Raw genomic sequence first — 22,337 nt, forward strand, 5'->3', positions numbered from 1 at the left:
TACCTAGGTAATGCCTCCAGGGCTACCTAGGTACGTCTAGGGTGGTGAAACGATGCATTGTCCATGACCAAGACCGATTTCAGCTCCGGCCATCTTCCGAAGAAGCTGGGTGATAAAGTACTCGAATACAGTGGCATACCGCGAAAAACGCGAGAAGCCACAATATTTAAGAAATTCTTTTTTAGATAGCCAATTATAGTTATATCCAAATACGGCTTAGCGTTTTTCGGATATGAGCCGAGAAACAGTGTGTTTTCGACTCTCGCTGTACCGAGTATATGTACACGGTTTAATGACACTGCTGATCCAGTGAAGTATAGATGGTGAAATAGCAACTTGATGGCAAAATAATTCAGAATCACGATTGTCATCTGACTGCTCAGAGGGGGAGTTGTTACAAAACTGGGGCCAACCGGGGAAGTCCCCACATCAACCAGGTCCACTATTTACCCCAGACATCCTTTATTTACTTGGAGAGGGAAACTTGATATTTGACCGTTTTCCCTGTAATTTACATATGTACCTTATATGAGCTCTAGTTATTCACCGAGTAATCCCACATACGGAGTACTCGGTGGCAAAATGCAAACTGCATGACACAAAAATGACCACAGAGGTAAATCAGAGCTCTCCATTGGCCTGCGGCAACTGCGGCCACGTTGGCCCCGAAGTGCAGAAAGTGACTGGTCCTTTTAGAAAATAATAGGTAAGAGTGCCAAATACGTGTAGCTCCTCCAAGGTTAGGATCAAGCTCTAAACTGAGAGAGATTTGAAGGGGAAAGAATAACCTAAGATAGCATACGGAGTACTTTAACAATACATATGTAAACAAAAGTACTACATACATATGTAATATGATACCACGAAACTGGTAACCGCCGATCGATCTGACATCATGGTCTCGCCTCTAGCCTTTGAATTGTTTGAAGCTACGATTTAAGTTAATAAATAAAAAATCTCCTTGAGACCAAAATAGGCAGTCGATAGCCCCCACGTCTGCTATCCATTGGCTTGTTTTCACCGCAATTGTCGCATTCCCCAGCCCTTGAGCCCTGAAAAAAGTAAAATAAAAGTGACGTCCGATGACCTGCTCTGTTTAATACTCTCACCCTCCCCTGGATAGACCCTTCCCTCCTACCAATACCCATTCTTCTCTGATTTCATTCTCCCGTAAATACGTCATTCATCGCATCTCCCCCGACCTTTTACCTCCACAGCTCCAGTGCATTTGAAGCTGTGACCTTCAAAATGTTCAAGCCTGCAGTCACACGCAATGCCATCAAGGCCCTGAACACCGCCCGCCCTGTATTCGCAGCCGCTCGCCCAGCTACGGGGTTCACCCGCCCTCTCTCATACACTGCCTCGCTCGGAAAGAAGAAGAGCGATGACCCCGCAAATGACCCCATCCTCTCTGCTACGACCAAGGCCCCCGGGGGTGCTTCTGGTGATAAGGAGGGCCAATTTGCTCGCACTGATGAAAGCGTCCAAATCGAATACCCTCCCGACAGCGAGATGCCCACTCAGCCTGTGGCCCAGGGACGCGGTGGCATGCATTTCAAGCGTACTCTGGCCCAGTTCTCACTTGAGAAGAAAGTCAGCGTGGTAACTGGTGGTGCTCGTGGTTTGGGTCTGGTCATGGGCCAAGGTCTCGTCGCTTCCGGCTCAGATTTGGCTATCATTGATCTTAACAGTATGTTCTACAACCACTGTAAATAATCAGAGCAAACCATTCATTCTAACATCTACAAGAGGACGAGGCCGATTCCGCAGCTGCCTCGTTGATCGAGCAGTTCCGCAAGGAGAACCCCGGTCTGGAAGAGTAAGTCTCCATTGCCATACCGTTCCAGCTCGCCGCAGTGGGCTAATTCCAAACAGCATGCCCAATGTCACCGCCCATTACGCGGACGTCGCCAACCCCGACTCGGTGAGCAACGCCATGGCCGAAGTCCTAGCCAAACACGGCCAGATTGATAACCTGGTCACCTCAGCCGGCTTCACCGAGAACTTTGAGGCCATCAACTACCCCTTCGAGCGTATGCAGAAGCTGTGGGGCGTCAATGTCGACGGCACATACCTCTTCGCCATCAATGTTGCCAAGCACTTGATGGAGCGCAAGGCGCCCGGTAGCATCGTCATGATCGGCTCCATGTCCGGCGCCATCGTTAATGTCCCCCAGCCCCAGGCTCCGTACAACGCGGCGAAGGCTGCTGTGCGCCACCTTGCTGCTTCGCTCGCTGTGGAGTGGGCTGGCCATGATATCCGTGTTAACTGCATTAGCCCTGGCTACATGCTTACTGCTCTGTGAGTACCCCCTACATGGATGACGCGATACATTTTAGTAGAGAGATCTCTGGAAGGAATTGTTGCTAATGTTGCCATCATCAATCAGAACCCGCAAGATCCTCGACGAGAACCCCCAGCTGCGCGATCAATGGACCTCACTCATCCCCGCCGGCAAGATGGGTACACCGGAGGACCTGATGGGTGCCGTGACCTTCCTACTCAGCGATGCCTCCAAGTACATCACTGGGGCGGATCTCCGCGTTGACGGCGGCTACACCGTAACCTAAGCACGTAATTTGCGCGCCATTTAATCTCTCTTTGATATTTCTGTTGCATGATATCAGCTATTCCTTCACGGATATGAATCTGATATAGACCGGTCATACTTTACGGCATGAATTGCGGGATAATTTGGCCACGCATCTTGGGTTTTGCATTTTTGAAGCCATATTCCCGAGGAATACTCTTTTCCAAGAGTGACTTGGTTAAAAGTCCACTGAATCTTTTTTCGCCTTCAATAATACTACAACTTGAATCATGCCGTGTGGGGAGCCTATAATAATACATAGCTCCCCGCAAAAAGAATTATGAACACGCTGGTCTAGACCCGAGTCATATGTGCCCAGAAAAAGGAAATCTGAAACATCCACTCCCTGTCTAGCTAATTAGCTACCCTAGCACCTCCTTGCGGAATGCAAAAATTCAACGTATTAATATACCTAATCTGACACACCTGCATTCCGGGATGCGGATGACCTGGACCTGGGAATTCCGGCGGGACGGGTTCCGATCTTCCCGTTACTATTATACTTGATGCGAGTATCAGTAGTATGGCACACAAACGGCCGACTATTCTTCTATACGATACTTCGAAAGTGCCTTATTATTCACGTGTACCCTAAGATGACCTCGGGACCTTGGTAGTTTCCAAGGTTGTGTTGGTCCGGATCCATGGATACAATCTTTAAGCCGCAAACCTTAAAAAGTATCCAAACCTTGTAAGGTTCCAAGGTTGGAAGCACCTGGGCATCGCCTCAAGGAAGGCTCCAACCAGAGATTGTGCAACTTGCCGTTATTGCCCGACTTGAGACAACGAGGAGTCGTTTTAGCCACTGTGGCAGCTCTCCGGCGTTTAAGATTGACCAAACTATGTATCTTGCCCCATCAATTGTGCAGCTACGTACCTCGGCGACTATAAAAGGAAAACAAGTCGATTACTATGTACTTTTGAATGAGGCTCTTGTTAATGTTGATATCTGATACTTTAGGTGTCAGTATGGGGACCAAGACGGGGGCTGGGGGGGGAGAGGTGACGGCCAATCGCGACAATGACATGGCTGATATTGCCAGCAGAAAATTGGTCGATCCTACAAAATGCAATAACTAGATCATTCGCAATAAATAAATTCTTACCTACTATATCTATGCACATATAGTTAAAATGGTGTAGAGGGAAAAGCAGTTAGTCAAATTAGCCAATCATTTCATTGTCGCGATTGGCCGTTGGACCCCCCGGGGCCCCCGTATCTAACCCATCTTCGTAATGTTTTCCCCACCGCTCCATGACGATATTTTTTCTCCTTATAAATATCGCTAGAGGATCGCATTCTTTGCTTCTGGGAACGTCTCATCCCACCTGGCTGGGCTTATAACGTAGTTGTTCAACCTGCGCAAGTCGGATAGCCTGACCGGGCCATCAGCCAGATCTACAGCAGTCGATCATGGATAAGCTTCCACCGGAAATCCTTCCTCTGATTTTTGCGGAAGTCTGTTTCCCCAAAAGCTTCACTCCTGGCTCTGCTGACAATCATTATAGATTTGGGATCTGTACCCTGAAAGCCTACGAAGCTTGAATACAGTCAATAGACTGTTCTACGACACGGCTGCACGTTTTCTATACAGAACTCTTACTATTCGGTTTCAGAGCAATCAGGAATATGAGAAAGCCGTTACAGATGTGTTGACTCTTTCAACCGATGCCAACTGGCACAAGCACACCCGGCGGGTTGACATTGTCTGTGGGCAAACAGGGTTGCAGCTGAGCTCCAACTCCGAGATGGTGATGGACCAACTTCCCTTTCCAGAAGATGATCTCCATTTCGGCCCGGTGACGGAGAGCCTGACGGAGTGTGATGGCTTAGCTACTCCGAAGTGGGAACTACTAGTCTCACTACTTGGCAAGATACAGCATCTGGTGGAGCTCAACTACGCGGTCGTGAATATGTTTCCACGGGCCTTACTGAAAGCCCTGCATCAGCACCACCCACAATGCAGGCTCAACATCCACGCTTTCCGCCTCACGAGCCTCTTCCCGCCCCTGTTCGATATTTGCGAGATGGATCTTATCCAGTCCCCTTGTCTCCATGGAATTCATTTTAGCCCCTGGGCCGAGAGCGAAGATACTGGACCGGAGACTTTGGATGCCGAAACAATCTACAGGATTATGTCTATCGCTCCTAATCTCAAACATTTCTGTGTTGACTTTGAGCAGTCGGACTATCCTCTTTCCAAGGCCATTTCCAAAGAACAAGGGCTTGATTCATCGACCACGGCTTTTAATATGGGCAAACTGAAGTCACTATCACTGCGATTCATGCAGTCAAAACAGAAGATACTTCATGAAGCGAGTCGACATACGGACTTTTCTACATTACAGTCACTCGACCTGGATTATGTTAATGACTATGGTATCCCGAGGGCAATTGCGTCGACATATTCTTTCCGCGACTTGCAGAACCTATCTGTCGTCCTTAGCAACTCATTGAGCAACGGAGCAACGGAGTTGATGTTTGAATCGATCAATCCATTGACTTGTCTGAAGATCAAAAGTACTTTGGGTCCCAGTCTCATCGAGAAGATTCTCATGCGTCACGGCCCAACATTGCAAGGGCTGGTGCTTCTTCCCGGGCCCGGTCAAGATCCCCTATGGGCTGGGTTACCGAAAGGTGGTTGCGCTAAGCAAGTGTTGCGATACGCTAAGCTCTGTCCTCGTCTAAGGAAGTTGCACATTGAAACCCAGCGCACAGCCGGAAGTGAGGATGAAATACGGCTTTACGAAGCGTACGGTCAATTTCCTTCCCTGGAATCCCTCGCCCTGGATATGGAATGCGCCATTCCCCCCGAGCAATCAACGAACCCGGGAAGAGTTGAGATGCCTGCAGTGGCTGAAATAGCATTCAACCTGACACTTGATCCGGCCCTATGCCTCGCAATATGGGATAGAATTGCATCAACCCAGAGATCCGGTCGTTTGCGAAAATTGAAACTTCATCCCCACGCACGCCGCAGCCAGCCTAGGCGCCCCGATTCCCATGTTCTCGGTATGGTGCTCAGTCTAAAACGGTCATATCTTGTGCGACGAAGAATTTTTGACAAACAAGAGCTCCCTATTATTGTGGAAATCGACGCGGAAGGTTGTTTGCCGCTTAACTCCATGAAGAGGCCTTCCAGGCGTCCTCTGTGGTTCGAAGCATTACCGCAAATTAACTACGCATTTGAAGTCATAGCAGATAGTATGTACCCATTATATCCAGGTTGGCGGTCCGAATGGTTGATGCTTCCACTCCAAAGGCTTGCTGTTGATCTTTTGACCAACAGGCGCAAGAGGACCCGCGAGGCTGGGGATAGCGAGCGTGAGACGAAGCTACCTCGCACAATTGCGCAGTGATGTAAATATTGTATAGAGTGCGATGTTGGAAAGCTACTTAAAAGAGCCTCCCAAAACACAACTTACATTATTATCCCATACACCGAATATGCTCACCTCATTAATCTGGAACACGCCTTTTCCATAGCTCGGTGCTGGTTTCCTATTAAAGCCTCAAATTGACAATTCCCGTCTTGGCTAATTGGCTTTTATGTCGATCTCTTGTTATCTCCGACTCATAACACTTCAATGCTCCGTGCCGAACCCACTTAGTTCTTCAAGGCCGAAGAAAGTCCCTCTACGGAGTATATTTATTGTAAATAAAAAGCAACCCCCTCATTGTCAGTCAAAGTCCCATTTCGTCCTACTATATCCCCCAAATTACCATGCGCTTCAATCCCACATTGAGCCTAGCCATGCTAGCCAGCGCCACAGCCGCTCAATTGACAACCCAACTATTCAACTTCACCAGCTCAATCAACATCGAAAACAGCCAGCTCCGCCCTAACGGCCATCTCCTCCTCACAACATTCTACAAAGCCCATCTCTACACAATCAACCCGCTATCCCGCAATCCCAAAGCCGAGCTAGTCGCCACGCTTCCCGGCTCCACAGCTCTAACCGGCATTGCATCCGTTGGGCACGACAAGTATGCCGTTGTAGGCGGGGTACGGGGCTCATACCACTACGACAACGAAACCATCTACACGGTCGACTTCAGCAGGAATGCCACAAACCCCACCATCCAAACCGTCGCCCACATCCCCGACGCCGATATGCTAAACGGCATGGCCTCAATGCCGTCGCAGCCGCATATCCTCTTGATCGCAGACGCGCGGTTGGGAACTATCTTCCGCGTCGATATAACCACCGGTGTCTCGAAGGTCGTGTTGAAGAACGATGCCCTTGCCGCGTCCGCGAACTCGTCCCTTCCCATTGGTATCAATGGCCTGCAGGTTGTTGGAGATAATGTGTACTTCACCAATAGTGCGCTCAATATCTTTGCCCGGGTGTCTGTCAGCGAGGATGGACAGATCTTCGGTCGGATTCAAGTCATTGCGCGTCTGGAGCGTGAGGCTGGTGATACTGATTCGGATTGGGATGATTTTGCTATTGATTCTAGTGGTAATGCTTATGTTGCACAGCCGCTCAATTCCATCGCTAAGATCATGCCGGATGGAACGCAGACTGTTGTTGCTGGTGGGGGTGATAGCTTGGCTTTTATTGGACCTACTTCTGTGCAGATTGTGCCGGGTGGTAAGTGGGCTTATGTTACTACTCGTGGAGGTGATGAGGGAGGTGTCTCTTATGGTGGACAGGTTGTTGCTCTTCGGCTTCGCGAGTAGATAGTGCGGGACCTGAGGTGTGTACATGCATGTATAGATATCTGCAGCTACTAGAACTAATCAGGGCTTGTAAGCTTGACGCTAAAAATAGCCGATTTGCAGATTTAACCACTAAACAAATGGAATAATTGGGGACAATAAATTTGAATTAGAACGAGGTCTTCCGCTTTTGGTAGTCTTTCTACTAGCCTACTTCACACTCATGCAAGACCTTGCACTCTTCTCGAGATTCGGCACTTCTATATCTACTTTCTCGTGTCCACTTGTTGAGACACACATGTTGTAACATGTGACAGATTTCGTGAAGTGTTTCATCGCATAGTTGATCTCTCTGAAAAGCCGAGTTATCACCGCCTAGTATATGCTCGATATCTGCACGAGTCGACTAGAGAACTGAAGATTTCCAAAAATACATTTTTACTACGGATCTTCTAGATCGTTTGCAGTGGATTTACAGTGGAGAAACCAGGAGAAAGTACACCAGGCCCAATCACAACCTCCCCGGGTTTTCTCCGCATGCCGCATGCTTGAGAGATGCTCCCCTATTGGATGTACCGACTCAAGGGGCATGTGGATGTGAATGCCACCCCTCGGCAAAGCTCCTTGATTTGCTCTGAAGGACTTTCCCCAGGTGGTATTGGGAGTGTTCTGTGTCATATTTCGCAAGTCGGCCGCCGATAGGGCTGTATCTGCTACATCCCTGCTTGCAAAAGGACGCGCAATTCGGAATGTAACGATCAGGATGCTTTTTCCGACCTACCTTTTTATGTGTTAGTCTTGATTGCAGTGTTTTGGTCTTATTTTCAGTGGTTGAGTCGTAGTCCCTTCTTTTTCCTGTACAATATAGAATTCACGTCTATAGGAACGGTGAAGCCCAATCCCGTCCCGTCCCGGTAATCCCGAGTGGCAAGAAATTCGGGAAATTAGGAGATTTGGGAAGATTTGGGGAGATGCAGGCAGATCTAGGGAGATCTAGGCAGATTTGGGGAGATTTAAGGAAGATCTATTCGGTCCGATTTGGAATCTAAGGGGGCCTTTCCTCCCCCACCTTGACCGCTACAGGCAAGGGCGAACCCTGGGGTACTACATTCCTCAAATTCTTTGTCTTAAACTTCTCTACTTTTTCCGTTTTTCGATTCCTTTGTGGAGTGCGGATGCATGAAGCTTTTACAGTCATGATCTTCATACCTAAAAACCAGTTGAGCATGTTCGAAGGCTCTATCTGATGTGGTATCTCAGCTTCAAGTTCAACAACCTTGAATATCTTGGAGCTTCAAAGTCTCGACTTGCTACTTCAAAGTAGTACGGAAAAGCATAACCCGAGAAAACTTCTCTCTTCAAAGCACACCCGTCAAGCCTTTTTTTTCCCTCTTTTCTTGCTAGCGTTCTGTTTGCGCTGAATACAAAGGATGAAATCGAGCCTTGACTTTACATCAGCACGACTGGTCCACGCGCTATTCAGCAGCATCACTTGATTATACCCCTCCTCGACATTCCCAATCTCACGTCACTCATCTCGTACTTCTCTCCGTGAAAAGTCAGCATCCCGGTGTCATCTCAAGCTCGACGACCAAACCGAACATCCAAGATGGAGCCAAAGCTCCCCCAAGGTCTTGTGGCTATGTCAAGTGTGGCTCCTAGCGAGATCTTGGAGCAGGATACATTAAGTAATGGTGCTTACAAGAACCTTTGGCAAGGTAACGTAACACCCCCTACTCCTGGTCTCGTTGTGGACGAGCTGACTGACAACAAACAGCCTACTCGACCTCGTACCAAGCTAGCAAAGATGAAACCGAACGTCGCCTAGAATCTCTCTTCTGGAGGATATGGGCTTCTAAGCGACTCTCGAGCCACATGAATGCCTATACCCTAGACCGTCTTATCCTACGCATCAAGGCACCGGCAGTATTAGTCGGACAAAGGGTCACCGTTCCACCGTTGCCTGGGACTGGCGACAAAGAAGAAAAGGTAAACACAAGTTTGTTCCACATCGCACTATGTTAATCCCATATTGACGATTCATGCAAGCCCATCAATAATAATCAGCCAGGCTGTGCTATCGGAGCCTGTTCTCTTTATCCAATATTGAAAAAGCCGCTGCCTTCAGAGGTTGAAACAGCAACTCAGTTGCTCCTTGACACTCCCCTCGGCACAAAAATAACACTCGACCCTTCCAACTCTCCCACCGCAGAGATGGCTGCTGAGCCCACTCCCAACCCAGGTAACGTGGGCCACCAGCGTCGCAAGAAGACCACGGTGGATGCCGAGTCTACTCAAGGTCCCAAGAAGACCTACCTTTCTACGACACGCAACGGACGAAGCCCACGCCGCCGCCCGGTCTTCAACCGCCGCAAGTCGTCGCAGACACCTATCCCGAAGACCGCACCTTCCATTCGCCGGCGCTCTGAGCCCACCACCAAGGCCGATGGGGCTGACACTGTCTACGAAGACAGCTATGTAGAGCTGGGTCTATTGCAGCACCTCAGCTTCCGCGATGAGGACGACCAGATCGCGCGTGATCTGGGACGTGAAATTGCACCTGAGCCAAAGCCCGCCAAGCCGTTTGTTCCACTGTTCGACGACGAATTCCTCGATGAGCCTACCGCCATCGAGGCCGCGAAAGCAGCACCAAAGACGTCTCCTGTTCCTTTTCCGCGAGCTTCTTCCCTCCGGCACCCGATGTTGAGCCCTGAAGACTTCTGCAAGATCACCCCGTCGTTTGGCGTTATGGAAAGCCACCTTGACATGCCTGGTGGACCGCAGCTTGTTGCTCCTGATGATATTGAGGGGGACTGGACGGATATCGATGCTCTCGATTCGACGCTTCCTGTCTTGCAGCCTTTCAAGAACTTGGTCTCGCACCATGAGAATGTTGATCAAGACCTCCCAGATGTACAGCCCACTGTTGTCCCCGTCGTCAAGGAGGCTTCGTTGCTGACATCTGCGATGAAGGGAGTGAAGTTGTGATCTCTCATCACCGAGAGACAGAGTCTTGACCTGGAGGACCACAATTCCTCTGGGTAAGGCACATCAGTTGCAGCTCTTACTTCGCCGGCTCTCAACATACTGTACATTACCATGCCTCGGAGCATGCTGACCTGAAGATCTCGGAAATACTGGATGCTTGAAGGGGATCGCTTCACAGCAGATACAGGTTACTATGGAATACAAGGTGGTATTCGTTCATTGTATCCAAATTGATGGTCTAAGAATCAAATACAAGAAACATTAATATGCATCAAGTTCCCACTTAAAGCTTATTGTGTGTATTCTATTTTAAAATTTACGCAGTAAACGACAGAGTCGGATCAATCTCCATCTATGGGCCTACATTCAAACCAAGACACCGAGCTATGTCTCAAAAGAACCTTAATGCTTTGTATTGGAAGAACGCCATCCATAAAAAAAGGCAAAAGCACTATACACCATGACTCCCGAACCCAAGCGCCAGATATAAAAGAACAAACGAATGCAAATGTTATTCGTCCTCCCCGTCTTTTCCATCCGATGCCATCAAGGCATCTATCCATGGCAGATTCAACCCGGCAAGCCTACTATCAAAGCGAGCATGCACAACCTCAAAGTCCACCTAAATCTGCTCACCCTTCTCAGCATCAAACCCACGCTCAGAAACAGTCGACCTGCGACTCTTCAACCAGCGCATCAAAACCCAAGAAGCAGTCATAACCCAGAACGCCAAGTTAATAATATCAATCCACACAGCATGGCGCATACGATTAATCTTCGACGCATCACCAAGCGCCGACGTAGCCGCATCGGTCTTCGCACTCGAACTCTCCACAGGATGAACACCAATATACATCTTCCCAAAGATGCCAAAGAGCGTCAACCACAGCACGGTAACAACAAACTCCCACACAAACTGCGGCAGCAGCAGGGCGGGGCCTGGCCCCGCACCGGGCTTAGCTTTTCGCATCACGAACGGCAGAATGAGATGTACGGCGGCAGTTACGGTTGCCAGGAAGGCTGTGATGAGCGCGTACACCCATTTCGAGTGCCAGGTGTGTTTCTCTGAGTGGTCGTGGTGCACGTCTTTGCCGTACAGGCCGATAACGGTTAGGCCGAAGACGAATTGGAGGAATCGGACTCCAGAGAAGAACATGAAGGTGAGTTTGGCGCCTTTGCTTTGTTCTTGTGGGGGAGACTCGAAGTGTAGGGTTGTGCCGGGCGTGGCGCCTGCTGGGTACCCGCTCATTGGGTGTTGCTCCGCTTGGTAGTTTGGGGGGTAGGCGCCGGCGTTTTGGTTTTGGTATTTTTGGAGATCTTTCTTGGCTTTGTGTTTTTTGGCTTGGGAGTAGCCCAGTTTGAGGAGTGGGACGGCTAGGAAAGACATTTAATTTCTCTTAGATTGTTGATGTGATAGGTTGTTGGTATTTTGTAGTTGGAAGGTGCCAATGAAAGCACTTGGGCAAAGGTAATTGCTTAGGATATGGCGCACAGCGCAGAGATTATATCGAGAAGTAGAGAGAAGTGAATTCGAATGAGAGAATGAGACGAGTATTCCAAGATTCGGCAGACCAGATGCCAAATAAGAGGAATGAAGCTATTGTCGAGATTGTATAGCTGGATATGAGGACAAAGAGAAAGTTGCCTGGCGTATTCAAAGTGTATAATAGAAATAGAAGAGGACAAAAGAACGAAGAATGAGAATTAGAATGAAAGACGAGTCTGGTTTCATCATTGGCAGAGCCCATACTTGTTCTTTATATACCAGCCCTATTCTCGTTCTCCGGGGCATGTTCGTCAGAACTTTGGAGACAACAAAGCCCAATGTTGCTATTTTCTACCATCTGCAGCCCAGGATGAAACGCATTTCCTTTGAGCGCGCGGTTCTGGGGTTTCTCCACTGTGTATCTTCGTCTTTCATCCAAAGACATTCAGTCGGGGACGAGAAGATGAAACGGGTAGATCAAAATAGAATGCCGAGCACCCCTGGAATCAGAAGCAAACACAAAGCTAGTAAGCTGGTAGTCCTGCAGAGCTCATCATCCTTGCATGGTGGGGTAGCTTCAGTTCGCGCGCGCCAACTCGGGTTTGAGATGGTTTCAAGTGCGGTTGATCTAGGTCCAATCAGAATAGTCTGCTCTATTTTTGGGATAAGTTTACTAGTTTACTACAGAGCGCCTAGTCTAAGAAAAGAGTACATGCGACGAGAATGGACATTGGATCATTTCACATCTGATTCAGAACATACATATCATGGACATTACAATTACAAAGATAAAAAAAAGAAGAAAAACTCCAACAAGGAACTTTGTCCGATGAGTTGCTCGCCATACCAACATGCTTGAGAGGGGATTTCCTTCCATGCAACAATCCCAGAACACCCCTCAAAAAATACCCAAACACCCTGTCAACCCGAGAAAAAAAACAAATGCAATGATGAAATGCGAAAGAACAGCTATGCGGACGCGGTAGGTCGACTACGCCGGTCGACTTGCTCCGGAATCCGCAGAACCCTTGATGCCTTGGACAGAAGCCGCGATCTTCGGATGATTTCCAGAGGGCGGCAGTGGAGGCTTGAGGTCGGAGGGGGATGCAGGGGCTAAAGATGGGATCGGCGAATCATCATCATCATCGTACTCATGTCCTTGGTATTCATCATCGGGAAGGCCTGATCCACCGCCGGGGGAGTGGTCAGCCGAAGCGCGGTCGTATCCCTGCTGGTAAGGCTGCTGGGAGCCATTCTTCGATGCGTTCTTCGTCGCCTTCTTGGTCTTGCGACCCTTCATCTTGGCCTTCTCCAAAAGTCGCTTCTTCTCCGCCAGTCGCTTGCGCTCCTTGCGGTCTTTCATCTCATACTGTCGGATTAGGGCTTCGGGGGGATGCCCAAAGATGCTCTCATATTCACAGAATTCACAGATCCAGATGTCCTCGAGACTAGGGGGGTGGTGGAAGTTCGTGTATTGTTGCTGGATCTTGCGTTGACGTGCAGACAGTGCGTATGTGCTGCTTGGAGATCGTTTCTTCTTGGGGCCCACGGGAGTTGGCTCTCCACCTTGAGCGGGTGCTTGCGTATCGGGTGGGGCCTGGTTGTTCGTAGGGCTAGTCTGTGTCCCTTGTGTGGAGAACCCCCTTTGTTTTTGACTTGCCGGACCGAGTGGTGAAGTGGGGGATCGATAAGGGATTGAATAATTTCGCTGCATGGCCATGCCTTTGGACGAGTCGGACTCACACGTGAAGGTGAATTGTGTTTTCGTCGGAGTGGTATTTTCTTTCTCTTTCTCCAATAGGCTGACGTTACTGGGACCTCGAGGCGGAGAGGAGTGTGTTGCAGCATTGGCGATCGCGGTGGAGATAATTCCCTGGTCAGAAGGAGATTCACCTGGTGCGAAAGTTAGAACAAACAGTGTACTGGGAAAATGGAGGAGGAAAATGCCTACCAGAAGGGCCAGGGGATGACATCAACCCGTCCCGCCGACTGGGCGTCCGAGCATTCAACCATCCATGTTGAGCATTAGGCGATAACGGGTTCCTGCTGCTGCTACGAACAGTAGGACGTCCCAACCGACCTCTTCCTGAACCAGATATTCCATTTCCTAAAGGAGACGCAGGGTTTCCACTCCCATAATATGTACCAGTGGCATCGGTCGGGGTAGGAACCCGTACGGGGGTTGAGCTTGCCAACCCCATACTGGCGAACTCCGGAGACAATGCAGAATGGTGTGCTCCCAAGTTTCCGGGTGTAGGTATCTTTCGCTTTTTCTTGTTATTCGTATTCTCAAACGCGTCGTAACCGTCCCCGGTTGAAGATTTTGTCTGCGGTGTGTCGTGAGGGAAGCTATGTGGATTGCCAGACACAGGAGGTGAAAGCGAAGATCTCCGGATAACACCACTCCTCCGAACAACCATCGGACCGCCTTCATCACCGCTCTCCAACTCTACTGACGTCTCAAATTCATGGGTGTCAACCTCTGGCGACAATTCAGTCTCAACAGTCTGCTGCACATAAACTTTGGATTCATTGACCGCTTCTTCGGAATCCGCAGAAACGCCATAGAATATTTGAGACGCCGGCGGTGTAGGCGGATAGAATAGAGTATCAGCAGCATCGGAAGAAAGGCGTGAACGGAGGGTCCGTCGAGGTAGAGGACGGATCAGACGATCAGGATAAATGGTAGAGGGTGTGTCAGGGGACGAATTGAACACCCCGTCTACATGGCATCGTCAGTATTCAGTCAACTAGTTGATCGATATCCTGAATTGGGGAATTCCCGATCATCCGGGCCAGATGTCCCTGAGCTGACATACTCAATGTGGCTGTCATCATGCAAGATATCCACACTCGCCATCAACCGCCGACGATGCTATGAGGATGATATTCCAGCCCTTTGGCTCTGTCCTTTGATCCCCCGCCACCGTATTTGCTTTTGAAGGTGCCAATAATTCCAAAGTCGGGGGTGTTGTGTGTCGAAGTGGGAGGTAATGTCTTCAATGTCTGTGGTCCGCGGTCATGAGCTTTTTTTCCTTTCAATAACAACATCCCGAGAAGTGTACAGGCGGTGAGGTCAACATGTAACTGGGATTCAATCCAATCCCCGCGTTCCTCTGCCGTCCACAATCCCGGAGACACGAATATCAACCTACCCACAAAATAGTGCTATTACTCAGCACCTTATAAATTCAAGATCGATGGACTGGGATCCAAGGTCGGAAGTAAAGCAAACTTGAATCCGGATTCAGTGCTAAAGACAAGGCAAATGAACAACTAGAAATAACTACTAAGAGGGGTTGAGGGATATGAAGAGAAAGAGACAAGTCACGGGAATTTAGAAAATACGCTAATCTCCTTTTGGTAATCGTCTACCCAATGACTTCGGGGAGGAGTGGCATTACCTACATAGGTACATACACCTGAAGAAGTACTCTGCAGACCAGACACCTGGCACATGTTTGGTGTATCTTCTAGGTGCCATAATGTACTGCACCTTTGGTCAACATTCAATATTGCGGTGACGGTTTCTCTACTTGGGGGGGAAAAAGTCCCGCTCTCCGATCATCTCCCAGATAGGTACTCCCGGTACCTGCATTCACAGGGAATCCAGCATCTAAGAGCTGGTGTGAGGGATTGATTCAATGTCGGTCATGAATTTGCTGATCACACTACAAATCATAGCCCTAACTCGCGCAACGAACCTCGATCGGGTGTGATTGGACCTGTTAGACCCCTCCGGAAGGCTTTGCTTAAAGCCTCATTTCGCCTCTCCGACCACCAATGCACCCCGGAGCACATTTCGGAGAAATAACTACATGATCTAGACGTTGGGAAGATTCGAAGCCATAAGTTTCAACACGCAACTAGACCAAAGTTGCCTTGCCGATGCCGAAACCAGGTTCGGCTCGAAATGAGAGGCACACTCGGTACGAATGATGGTCCACACATACAAACCTTGAGACGATAGGACTGATAGGATTGGTTATTTCTATTGTTTCTACGGCATAGGAAGATCCAAAGTCGAGTTATGCGGCTTAAACCTCTCAAGGCCATGAAACCACGTTAGACCTTCCTTGGCCTCTCTCTACGTTATTTCCACAGGGACACATCGCATAGGTTTCTCAAAGAGAATGCCGGCAACCCTATATGGTATTGCATGTTGTGCCTTGTTACCTGGCCAGCCTTCTTTCGCTTGCAAGCTCTCCCGGTGTTTTATCCTGTTGTGCTAGTGGGAAAAAAAAAAACAACCCCCAATTAGTGGGCCACAAAGCCATTGTACACTGTAAATATATGGTCGAAAGAATGGCCAAAAAGTATATAAGAGAACAGCATTAAATCCCTCCGTAGGCAGGGAAAAAAAGGAGTGAAACACGAACAGCATGAGTGGTAAAAGATTCGCGCGTCGAAAGGCGTCGAGAGCGGGGAAACCGGCGATTGGATCTTTTGGAGTCCCGTTCCGGCGCTTTTCTCCTTCTCTTCTTCCTCCCCGCCATTACAAGGAATCATTTCTCGGACTATGTAGTCATCGGGCTCTTCATCGAGCCTTGTGACGCCTTTATACAGATCTGCGATTTCCAATTGTCCTGCTCCTTTTCACTTGACTCTGCACCCTCCCCAAGAGCTCTCAATCGCGCGCGAGAGCTCCCTCGCAAACGGCTTTTCTCGAGTTTCTGCTGGAACCACACCAGCCAACGTCTCGAAAACCTGTTGATTTTTCCTAATCTGGTCTTCAGAACTCTCTTTTATACTCTCATACAATCCTCAGCCCTCCCCCACCATGACTCCTCGTCGTTCCTCTCGGGCTCGCACCTCCCAGCCCTCTCCTGCCCTCCAACAACACACCAACTCTTCCTCCAGCTCCTCAAATTCTCTTACTCGAGAGAGAAGCACTCGATCAAATCATAAAAATCCTTCTCCTAACGAATCGACCGGCCACCGCTCTCAGTCCATCGATGATGCTGAAGGTGGCTCGAAAGACCTTCCACATACGCGGCAGCGCCAGCGCGCTCACGACGACGACGATGATCCACCCCGTGAAGAAGACGAGGATGACCTAGATGATGAGGAGGAGGAAGTGACTCGATGTCTCTGCGGTCAGCAGGAATATCCAGGCTTGCCTTCTTCTCGTCGCGAGGCCCTCGGTCGCGGCACCATCAAGCTGGAGTCGGGACAAGTCCCCACTGATCCATCCGATCCTCTGTCAGATGAGATTGGGAGCATGTTCATCCAGTGCGACTTGTGTAAAGTCTGGCAACACGGTGGTTGTGTTGGAATTATGGACGAGGCAACGAGTCCTGACGAATATTTCTGCGAGGAGTGCCGGAAGGATTTGCACAAAATCAAAGACGAACCTCATGGGTGAGTGAAAACCCGTTATTCTTTGAATTTACTCGGCCCTGCATATTCCTGCAATTGCTGTCAATCTATATCTCGGTGGTTGTGCTTTGCTCGTGTTGCTTGGAGGGGCTGTTTTTCTGACGCAGCTTCGAGCACAATCACTCCCCAAGCAGTTATAAGATACAAATCACTACTCTATGTTGCCATATAGAATATTTTGAAGAAGCATACTGACAATCCTACAGACAACGCTCCTCTACCTACCTTCCTGTTGCACCAGAACCAACGCCGCCGCCACCTCCACCACCACCACCTCCTCCTCCTCCAGCAGCCCCAACCCCAGCCCCAGCGCCGGTCGCAGCCCCGGCCCCAGCGGTGCCTGAAGTACCTGAGGTGCCAGTGGTGCCATCCGTCCCAGTCGCCCCGGCGGTTGCCCCGTCCCCCGGCCCATCCTCTCGTGCCTCCTCGAGAGATATCTCACGGCGCTCCAGGGATCCCAAGTCCCGGAACAGCGAGAGTGCCGCCGCGCACGCCAAGCGGCGATCAACAATGAACAGCCGCGATGCTGCTTACGACGAAGAAGAATTGATCCGACGCGCAATTGAGGAGAGCAAGGCCGAGACCAAAAGCAATGTAGATGAGACAGACACACATCTAGGCAAGCGAAGTCGAAGTGACAGTGTGACGTGCGTATTCCCAGGCTGAACGGCATTGGCACGGATAATGTGGCTGACCAGTTACCCAGGAACAGAGAACGAGCAAAACGTCCACGAACTACTTCACCGTCACCCAGCGCCGTCTCGAGGCATAGCAATATACCATCTCACCCGCCTTCTGATGATGAGACGAAACCAAAACCTGCAGTCAACGGAACTCGCAGACAGAGAGCTACGTCTCGAGGCCAGCTCGAGAAAGAGCCTGGGAACGAACCCGATGAGGGCGAGGCAGAGGCTCCTGAAGCGGCGAATCGTCGGAAAGAACGATCAAACCGGCGCAAAGGAGATGGTAAGTGACACAGCCACAGTACACAATTGCCCACTTTCTGACACTGCTACAACAGAATCCGAGCCCGAAATCGGTTCCCCAACCAAGACAGCACCGCCAGAGCCTGAACCGTCCCAAGCAAGCCCTAACACCCCTACTCCCCAAGATCCCACACCTGTTCGTCCGTCAACCCGCAAGTCCGGTCGACCTCCCGCTCGTCGCGGTCGTGTTGGACGAAACCAATATACAAAAGACCGGGACACCAACGGGAATGGAGATTCCGGGTATATGGCGAACTCGCCGCGCCGCGGCCAATCCCACGAAATTGGCGGAGACTCCCCTCGAGTTGGCTACAGCGGCGTCAACGGAGCAAACATGAATGGTGGGGAGTCAGGACGGCCAAGCAAGCCGCGCCACATGCACCCACAGCGAACAACGATGAACGAGATGAAGCGCCGAGTAGCAGCCATCCTGGAGTTCATCTCGCGCATGCAAGTGGAGATGGCTGTTGCCGGCGAGAACTCCTCCACGCCTACGGGCAACGACGACCGGGCCCAGGGCCTACTCTTGAAGAGCATGGTCGATCAGATCGACAACGCCATGCCATCCACAGGCAGCGATGGCGGCGAGTCCGGCCCCGCAACCACAGACGGCGGCTACGGCGAGTCATCGACGAACCATGAAAGGGATTTCAAGGAGCTCAGCAGCGTCGAGATGATGGACGTGCTCACCCGCCATCTGCTCAAGTGGCAGCAGGAATACGGCAAGTTTGGAGAACGGTAGTCTCCGTCACTACACACAGCTGGTTTTCCTCTTCTTCTTGCTCTATCTCATCTTTTGAGCTTATCCGCTGCTTCGCATCACGATACCCATCTTAATTTGCTTTTCTCGTCCTTCGATGTACACTAGATCCCATCTCAGGTGCTTTTTCCTTCCTCTTCTCTTTTGTCTTCTCCATGTCATTCCATACTGGTCCGGCGTCATGATCATCCTGGAAAATAAGGGTGGTATGTACCCAGTGGTGACTCATCGTCTTGCTTGGTTCCAAGGTTTCATTGCTCATGTTATCTTTCTATCTGTTTATTTGTGGACCATGCTTTGCTATGACTTTTAGTCTTGCTATTCGGTGTGGTCATTATTTCCAGAAGTCCTCTTCCGCTCTGGCTATTACTTGTGTCTTTCGTTATTTTGGTGCCCGGGTTTCATTTTTGGTGTTTGGGGGAAAAGTCAGGGCCTATATATGGCTGATTGTCTTTTTATAAGAAATTCTTTCTTTTTCTAGTAGGAATACTATCACTACTCTATTTTCCATTGCAGATATTCAAGGTTTTAGGGATGGAAGGCATAGAGTATATTATGCCTCGCAATATCTCACAGCTGAATAACAGAAGAACCAACATATTAAAAAAGCCAATGGCACTCCCGAGGTCTGACTCGTGGGCATCTTGCTTAACCCTGTTGATAGGCTGTACCAAATAACCTTTGAATACATTCATATGTCAATGTTAGTACGTTGCATTGTATAAATAAGACCGAACCGCCGACTATATTTAGAGTCAAAATGCAGCTCGATTACCTTCCCACTGCCTTGCATATTACACTATAGGCTCGGCATTGGGTATCAATTATGTATTGTAAGAGTTTATATATTTCGGTTTCTGTAATTGACGAACTGGTATCGGCAGTGATGATCCTGCGAGATGATACACAGCGGATAATCCCGAGTCCAGATTTTCCAAAAGGGTTTTTTTTTAATTTGTTGGGTAAACTTGATTACAGCTTAGTCTTAACTGAACATGAACAAGGTTTCTCATTTCTCATGGAGCCATCTGGATGGGATGTCTCGAGTTGAGCTCCAACAACTAGTCAACCTGAAGCCACCTATACATCCTAACGAAACCGGGATGACAACCCAGTGTACCCATTCAAACATCCTTCTTGTCTTCTATTAAGGAGTCCTTTCAAGGTTTCGCGAGCAGCCAGAAAACCCTGATAATAGCAGAAACAGACAGCAGGTGTGACAGCGACCTTGTCGGCGCAAAACCGACGACATATGAAGGGTAGAAAACGAAGACTTTCAACAACACATGAAGACCCAGGAGATTCAATACTTGCTGATCACCAGGGGCCAGTACTTGAGCGAGACATGCCCCAGCCGCAAATAATGGGAAGTTTTCGATCAGCGAATGATGGGCCGACATGAGACGCAGTGGGATGCCCTCCATGTTCCCGCGATGCTTCCGAGGGTGATCATTATCGAGACCATGTGATCTGGACATGGCTTGCCCGGCAACGGACAAAGAGCTGCTGCCGGCAAAAGTCCAAAATGCATATAAGACAGCAAGCGCAGGGATTGCACGACCAGATGCTACATCGCTGCCAACTGTGGAGTCGATAACAGTCTCGATGAGCTTTTGGACTGTGCTTTCGGGTTTTGTGATCGCGGCTGCTACAGGTGCCAGTGCCTTTTCTTGTTAGTATTAACCATGTGCAATTATGAGGCGCACTGACTAGGTATGCTGGTCCAGTTGCGGCGAAAAAGATACCAGAAGGGTTGTTTCTTGATTTGCAGAACCGGGGTCTATGTTAGCATATGCGTCTTATTGGTGATAGGGTTAAATATCAAGACTCACATGCCGTTGGACATGATGTCGCGAAGAACGATTCAGAGCACGTAGTAATGTTAAATGGATGGATTGGACTATGGATGAATGTCGTCGGTGAATATGACTGGGTTTTATACAACTCGTCCTGGGGTCTATTATCAATGGCGGATGGAAGATCGTCCGTCGGTTGTTCTCCAGCCGAGGAACTGTAGCATGTTATCTGATGCGGGGTCCATAGATCAAGCTGAGAGCCCGAGCCTTTAATTCCGACTACAATATCATCAATGTTGTTACAACATGCACCGTAGAAGGGATATATCCGGATACTGGCGTGGAAAATAGCATTGCCTCCAGTACTGTTTTGAACTAATCAAATGTAGTATCCCATGGGGCAATATACGTACATTCGGGCATCTGCATACAGCTTAAGATCATGGAATGTGCGAAGGTACAATTTCACAGCACAGCTACGCCATGCCATGTAAACAGATAAAATCCATTCCCCCCCTCCCCAAAACAAGCCAACGGAAGTTACCTAGGTAGCAGTATGTACCGGATTTTACGCCGTGGATGCGAATTTCCCGATCGGGATGCCGCCGCTTTATGTGGGCGCTCGGGGTCCTGCTCACTAGGTATCTCACGGCACAGAGTGATTACTTGGTGACCACTTAATTGTACTTAGTAAGTAGTCAGATGAAAGGTTAGTTGGTTACTCAGTGATTCATGGATGCTTAGGGCATGCTTAGTAATGTCAAAATAATACTCAGATTGGTACACAGCAGAATTAATCTCGATGATACGGCTTAGGTCAATCTGCACGAGCCTCACTCATATCATAACACTGCTTGGATGTCGGTACGTTGGTGCCAACGTATGGGAGTAGAACGAGATGAAGAACGTTAATCAACACGTAGTATATATGAATTTGTAGAACCAAGAGCCAGCTTATGGGTAAACGCGATCTTCTTTCAGCGGGATATAGAACCAATCGAGCTACGCAGTCAATCAGTAGAGGTACGGAAGTGCATGATCTTCTATTTGACATGGCTGTATAACAGCTATCTACCTTTGAAAACATCGCCACTAGCAATAAGCGACTTCCTGTGTAATCCGAATGTCCAGTCATTTCTTACCTACCAGTGCAAACGGCGGTAGCTGGCACCTTGATGACATTGGTGAATGTCGACAAAACCAGCCTCGGGCGCAACAAGAAGGTCCAGGAGTTATTGGGATATCCTGTTGAGGTGTGTCCTTTTTTGGCCATGACATGGTCAAGATCCTGGCATCTTGTCGGGTTTGGAGTCTTTTATAGGGTGAAAGTTCGCGTTGGAAGGTTCAAATTCATACATAGCACTGTTTAGAAGGTGAGGTATATATATATAGACCGCGTCCGCCCATGTATTACCAAAAGTGGCCAATTTGCATATTGAACACAACTTTGAGTAGAATGCAACTAAAAGCAATAGCCAGAACTAACTACCGAACCGAAGACAAGCGCCCAAGTCAGAAATCAGCAGAGCGCGGAGAGAGCTGGAGTTTCATGGGAAGACCGGGGCACTTTCCCGCTATTAGATATAATGTCAAGTATCTTTATCTTTTTCAGAAGATGAGGCACTTTGGCGGAGTGGTTAACGCGATGCCCTGCTATGCATGAAAATGTAAGCCTAGGCATTTCCCTC

General features: G+C 49.2%; 8 protein-coding genes across 8 annotated transcripts; 5 read left to right on the forward strand and 3 right to left on the reverse strand.

Moving 5' to 3' along the window:
• Window positions 1–1,248: 1,248 nt before the first annotated feature.
• On the forward strand, window positions 1,249–2,570 carry N7471_007457 (uncharacterized protein; the record flags this gene model as incomplete). Its single annotated transcript, XM_057280176.1, has 4 exons — window positions 1,249–1,690; window positions 1,750–1,819; window positions 1,876–2,301; window positions 2,390–2,570. The coding sequence occupies 4 exons, from the start codon at window positions 1,249–1,251 to the stop codon at window positions 2,568–2,570; spliced, it is 1,119 nt and encodes a 372-aa protein (XP_057134436.1).
• A 1,434-nt stretch (window positions 2,571–4,004) lies between these two features.
• On the forward strand, window positions 4,005–5,950 carry N7471_007458 (uncharacterized protein; the record flags this gene model as incomplete). Its single annotated transcript, XM_057280177.1, has 3 exons — window positions 4,005–4,049; window positions 4,100–5,795; window positions 5,817–5,950. The coding sequence occupies 3 exons, from the start codon at window positions 4,005–4,007 to the stop codon at window positions 5,948–5,950; spliced, it is 1,875 nt and encodes a 624-aa protein (XP_057134437.1).
• A 365-nt stretch (window positions 5,951–6,315) lies between these two features.
• On the forward strand, window positions 6,316–7,275 carry N7471_007459 (uncharacterized protein; the record flags this gene model as incomplete). The annotated part of the gene is made up of 1 exon (XM_057280178.1): window positions 6,316–7,275. One exon carries the CDS (start codon window positions 6,316–6,318, stop codon window positions 7,273–7,275), a length of 960 nt encoding a protein of 319 aa, XP_057134438.1.
• Window positions 7,276–8,863: 1,588 nt separating this feature from the next.
• On the forward strand, window positions 8,864–10,242 carry N7471_007460 (uncharacterized protein; the record flags this gene model as incomplete). The annotated part of the gene is made up of 3 exons (XM_057280179.1): window positions 8,864–8,972; window positions 9,032–9,243; window positions 9,304–10,242. 3 exons carry the CDS (start codon window positions 8,864–8,866, stop codon window positions 10,240–10,242), a joined length of 1,260 nt encoding a protein of 419 aa, XP_057134439.1.
• Window positions 10,243–10,864: 622 nt separating this feature from the next.
• Window positions 10,865–11,629, reverse strand: N7471_007461 (MARVEL domain-containing protein; the record flags this gene model as incomplete). The annotated part of the gene is made up of 1 exon (XM_057280180.1): window positions 10,865–11,629. One exon carries the CDS (start codon window positions 11,627–11,629, stop codon window positions 10,865–10,867), a length of 765 nt encoding a protein of 254 aa, XP_057134440.1.
• Window positions 11,630–12,465: 836 nt separating this feature from the next.
• On the reverse strand, window positions 12,466–14,995 carry N7471_007462 (uncharacterized protein). Its single transcript, XM_057280181.1, has 4 exons — window positions 14,884–14,995; window positions 14,548–14,734; window positions 13,680–14,450; window positions 12,466–13,621 (listed from the first exon to the last, which is right to left on the reverse strand). The coding sequence occupies exons 2-4, from the start codon at window positions 14,564–14,566 to the stop codon at window positions 12,720–12,722; spliced, it is 1,692 nt and encodes a 563-aa protein (XP_057134441.1). The 5' UTR covers window positions 14,567–14,734; window positions 14,884–14,995; the 3' UTR covers window positions 12,466–12,719.
• Window positions 14,996–16,508: 1,513 nt separating this feature from the next.
• Window positions 16,509–18,835, forward strand: N7471_007463 (uncharacterized protein; the record flags this gene model as incomplete). The annotated part of the gene is made up of 4 exons (XM_057280182.1): window positions 16,509–17,089; window positions 17,314–17,754; window positions 17,814–18,073; window positions 18,129–18,835. 4 exons carry the CDS (start codon window positions 16,509–16,511, stop codon window positions 18,833–18,835), a joined length of 1,989 nt encoding a protein of 662 aa, XP_057134442.1.
• Window positions 18,836–20,013: 1,178 nt separating this feature from the next.
• Window positions 20,014–20,699, reverse strand: N7471_007464 (MAPEG family protein; the record flags this gene model as incomplete). Its single annotated transcript, XM_057280183.1, has 3 exons — window positions 20,014–20,517; window positions 20,564–20,612; window positions 20,686–20,699. 3 exons carry the CDS (start codon window positions 20,697–20,699, stop codon window positions 20,014–20,016), a joined length of 567 nt encoding a protein of 188 aa, XP_057134443.1.
• Between the last annotated feature and the right edge of the window lie 1,638 nt (window positions 20,700–22,337).

This window comes from Penicillium samsonianum (genome assembly GCF_028829775.1).
Source record: "Penicillium samsonianum strain IBT 33392 chromosome Unknown utg000004l_segment0_segment0, whole genome shotgun sequence".
NCBI classification, from domain to species: domain Eukaryota; kingdom Fungi; phylum Ascomycota; class Eurotiomycetes; order Eurotiales; family Aspergillaceae; genus Penicillium; species Penicillium samsonianum.

What these genes read in the sequence shown, in the direction of transcription:
- N7471_007462 (XM_057280181.1), bottom strand. An exon ending in GTCATCCCCTGGCCCTTCTG is followed by an intron (nt 13,622 to 13,679) that starts GTAGGCATTTTC and finishes CTTTCGCACCAG; the next exon opens with GTGAATCTCCTTCTGACCAG.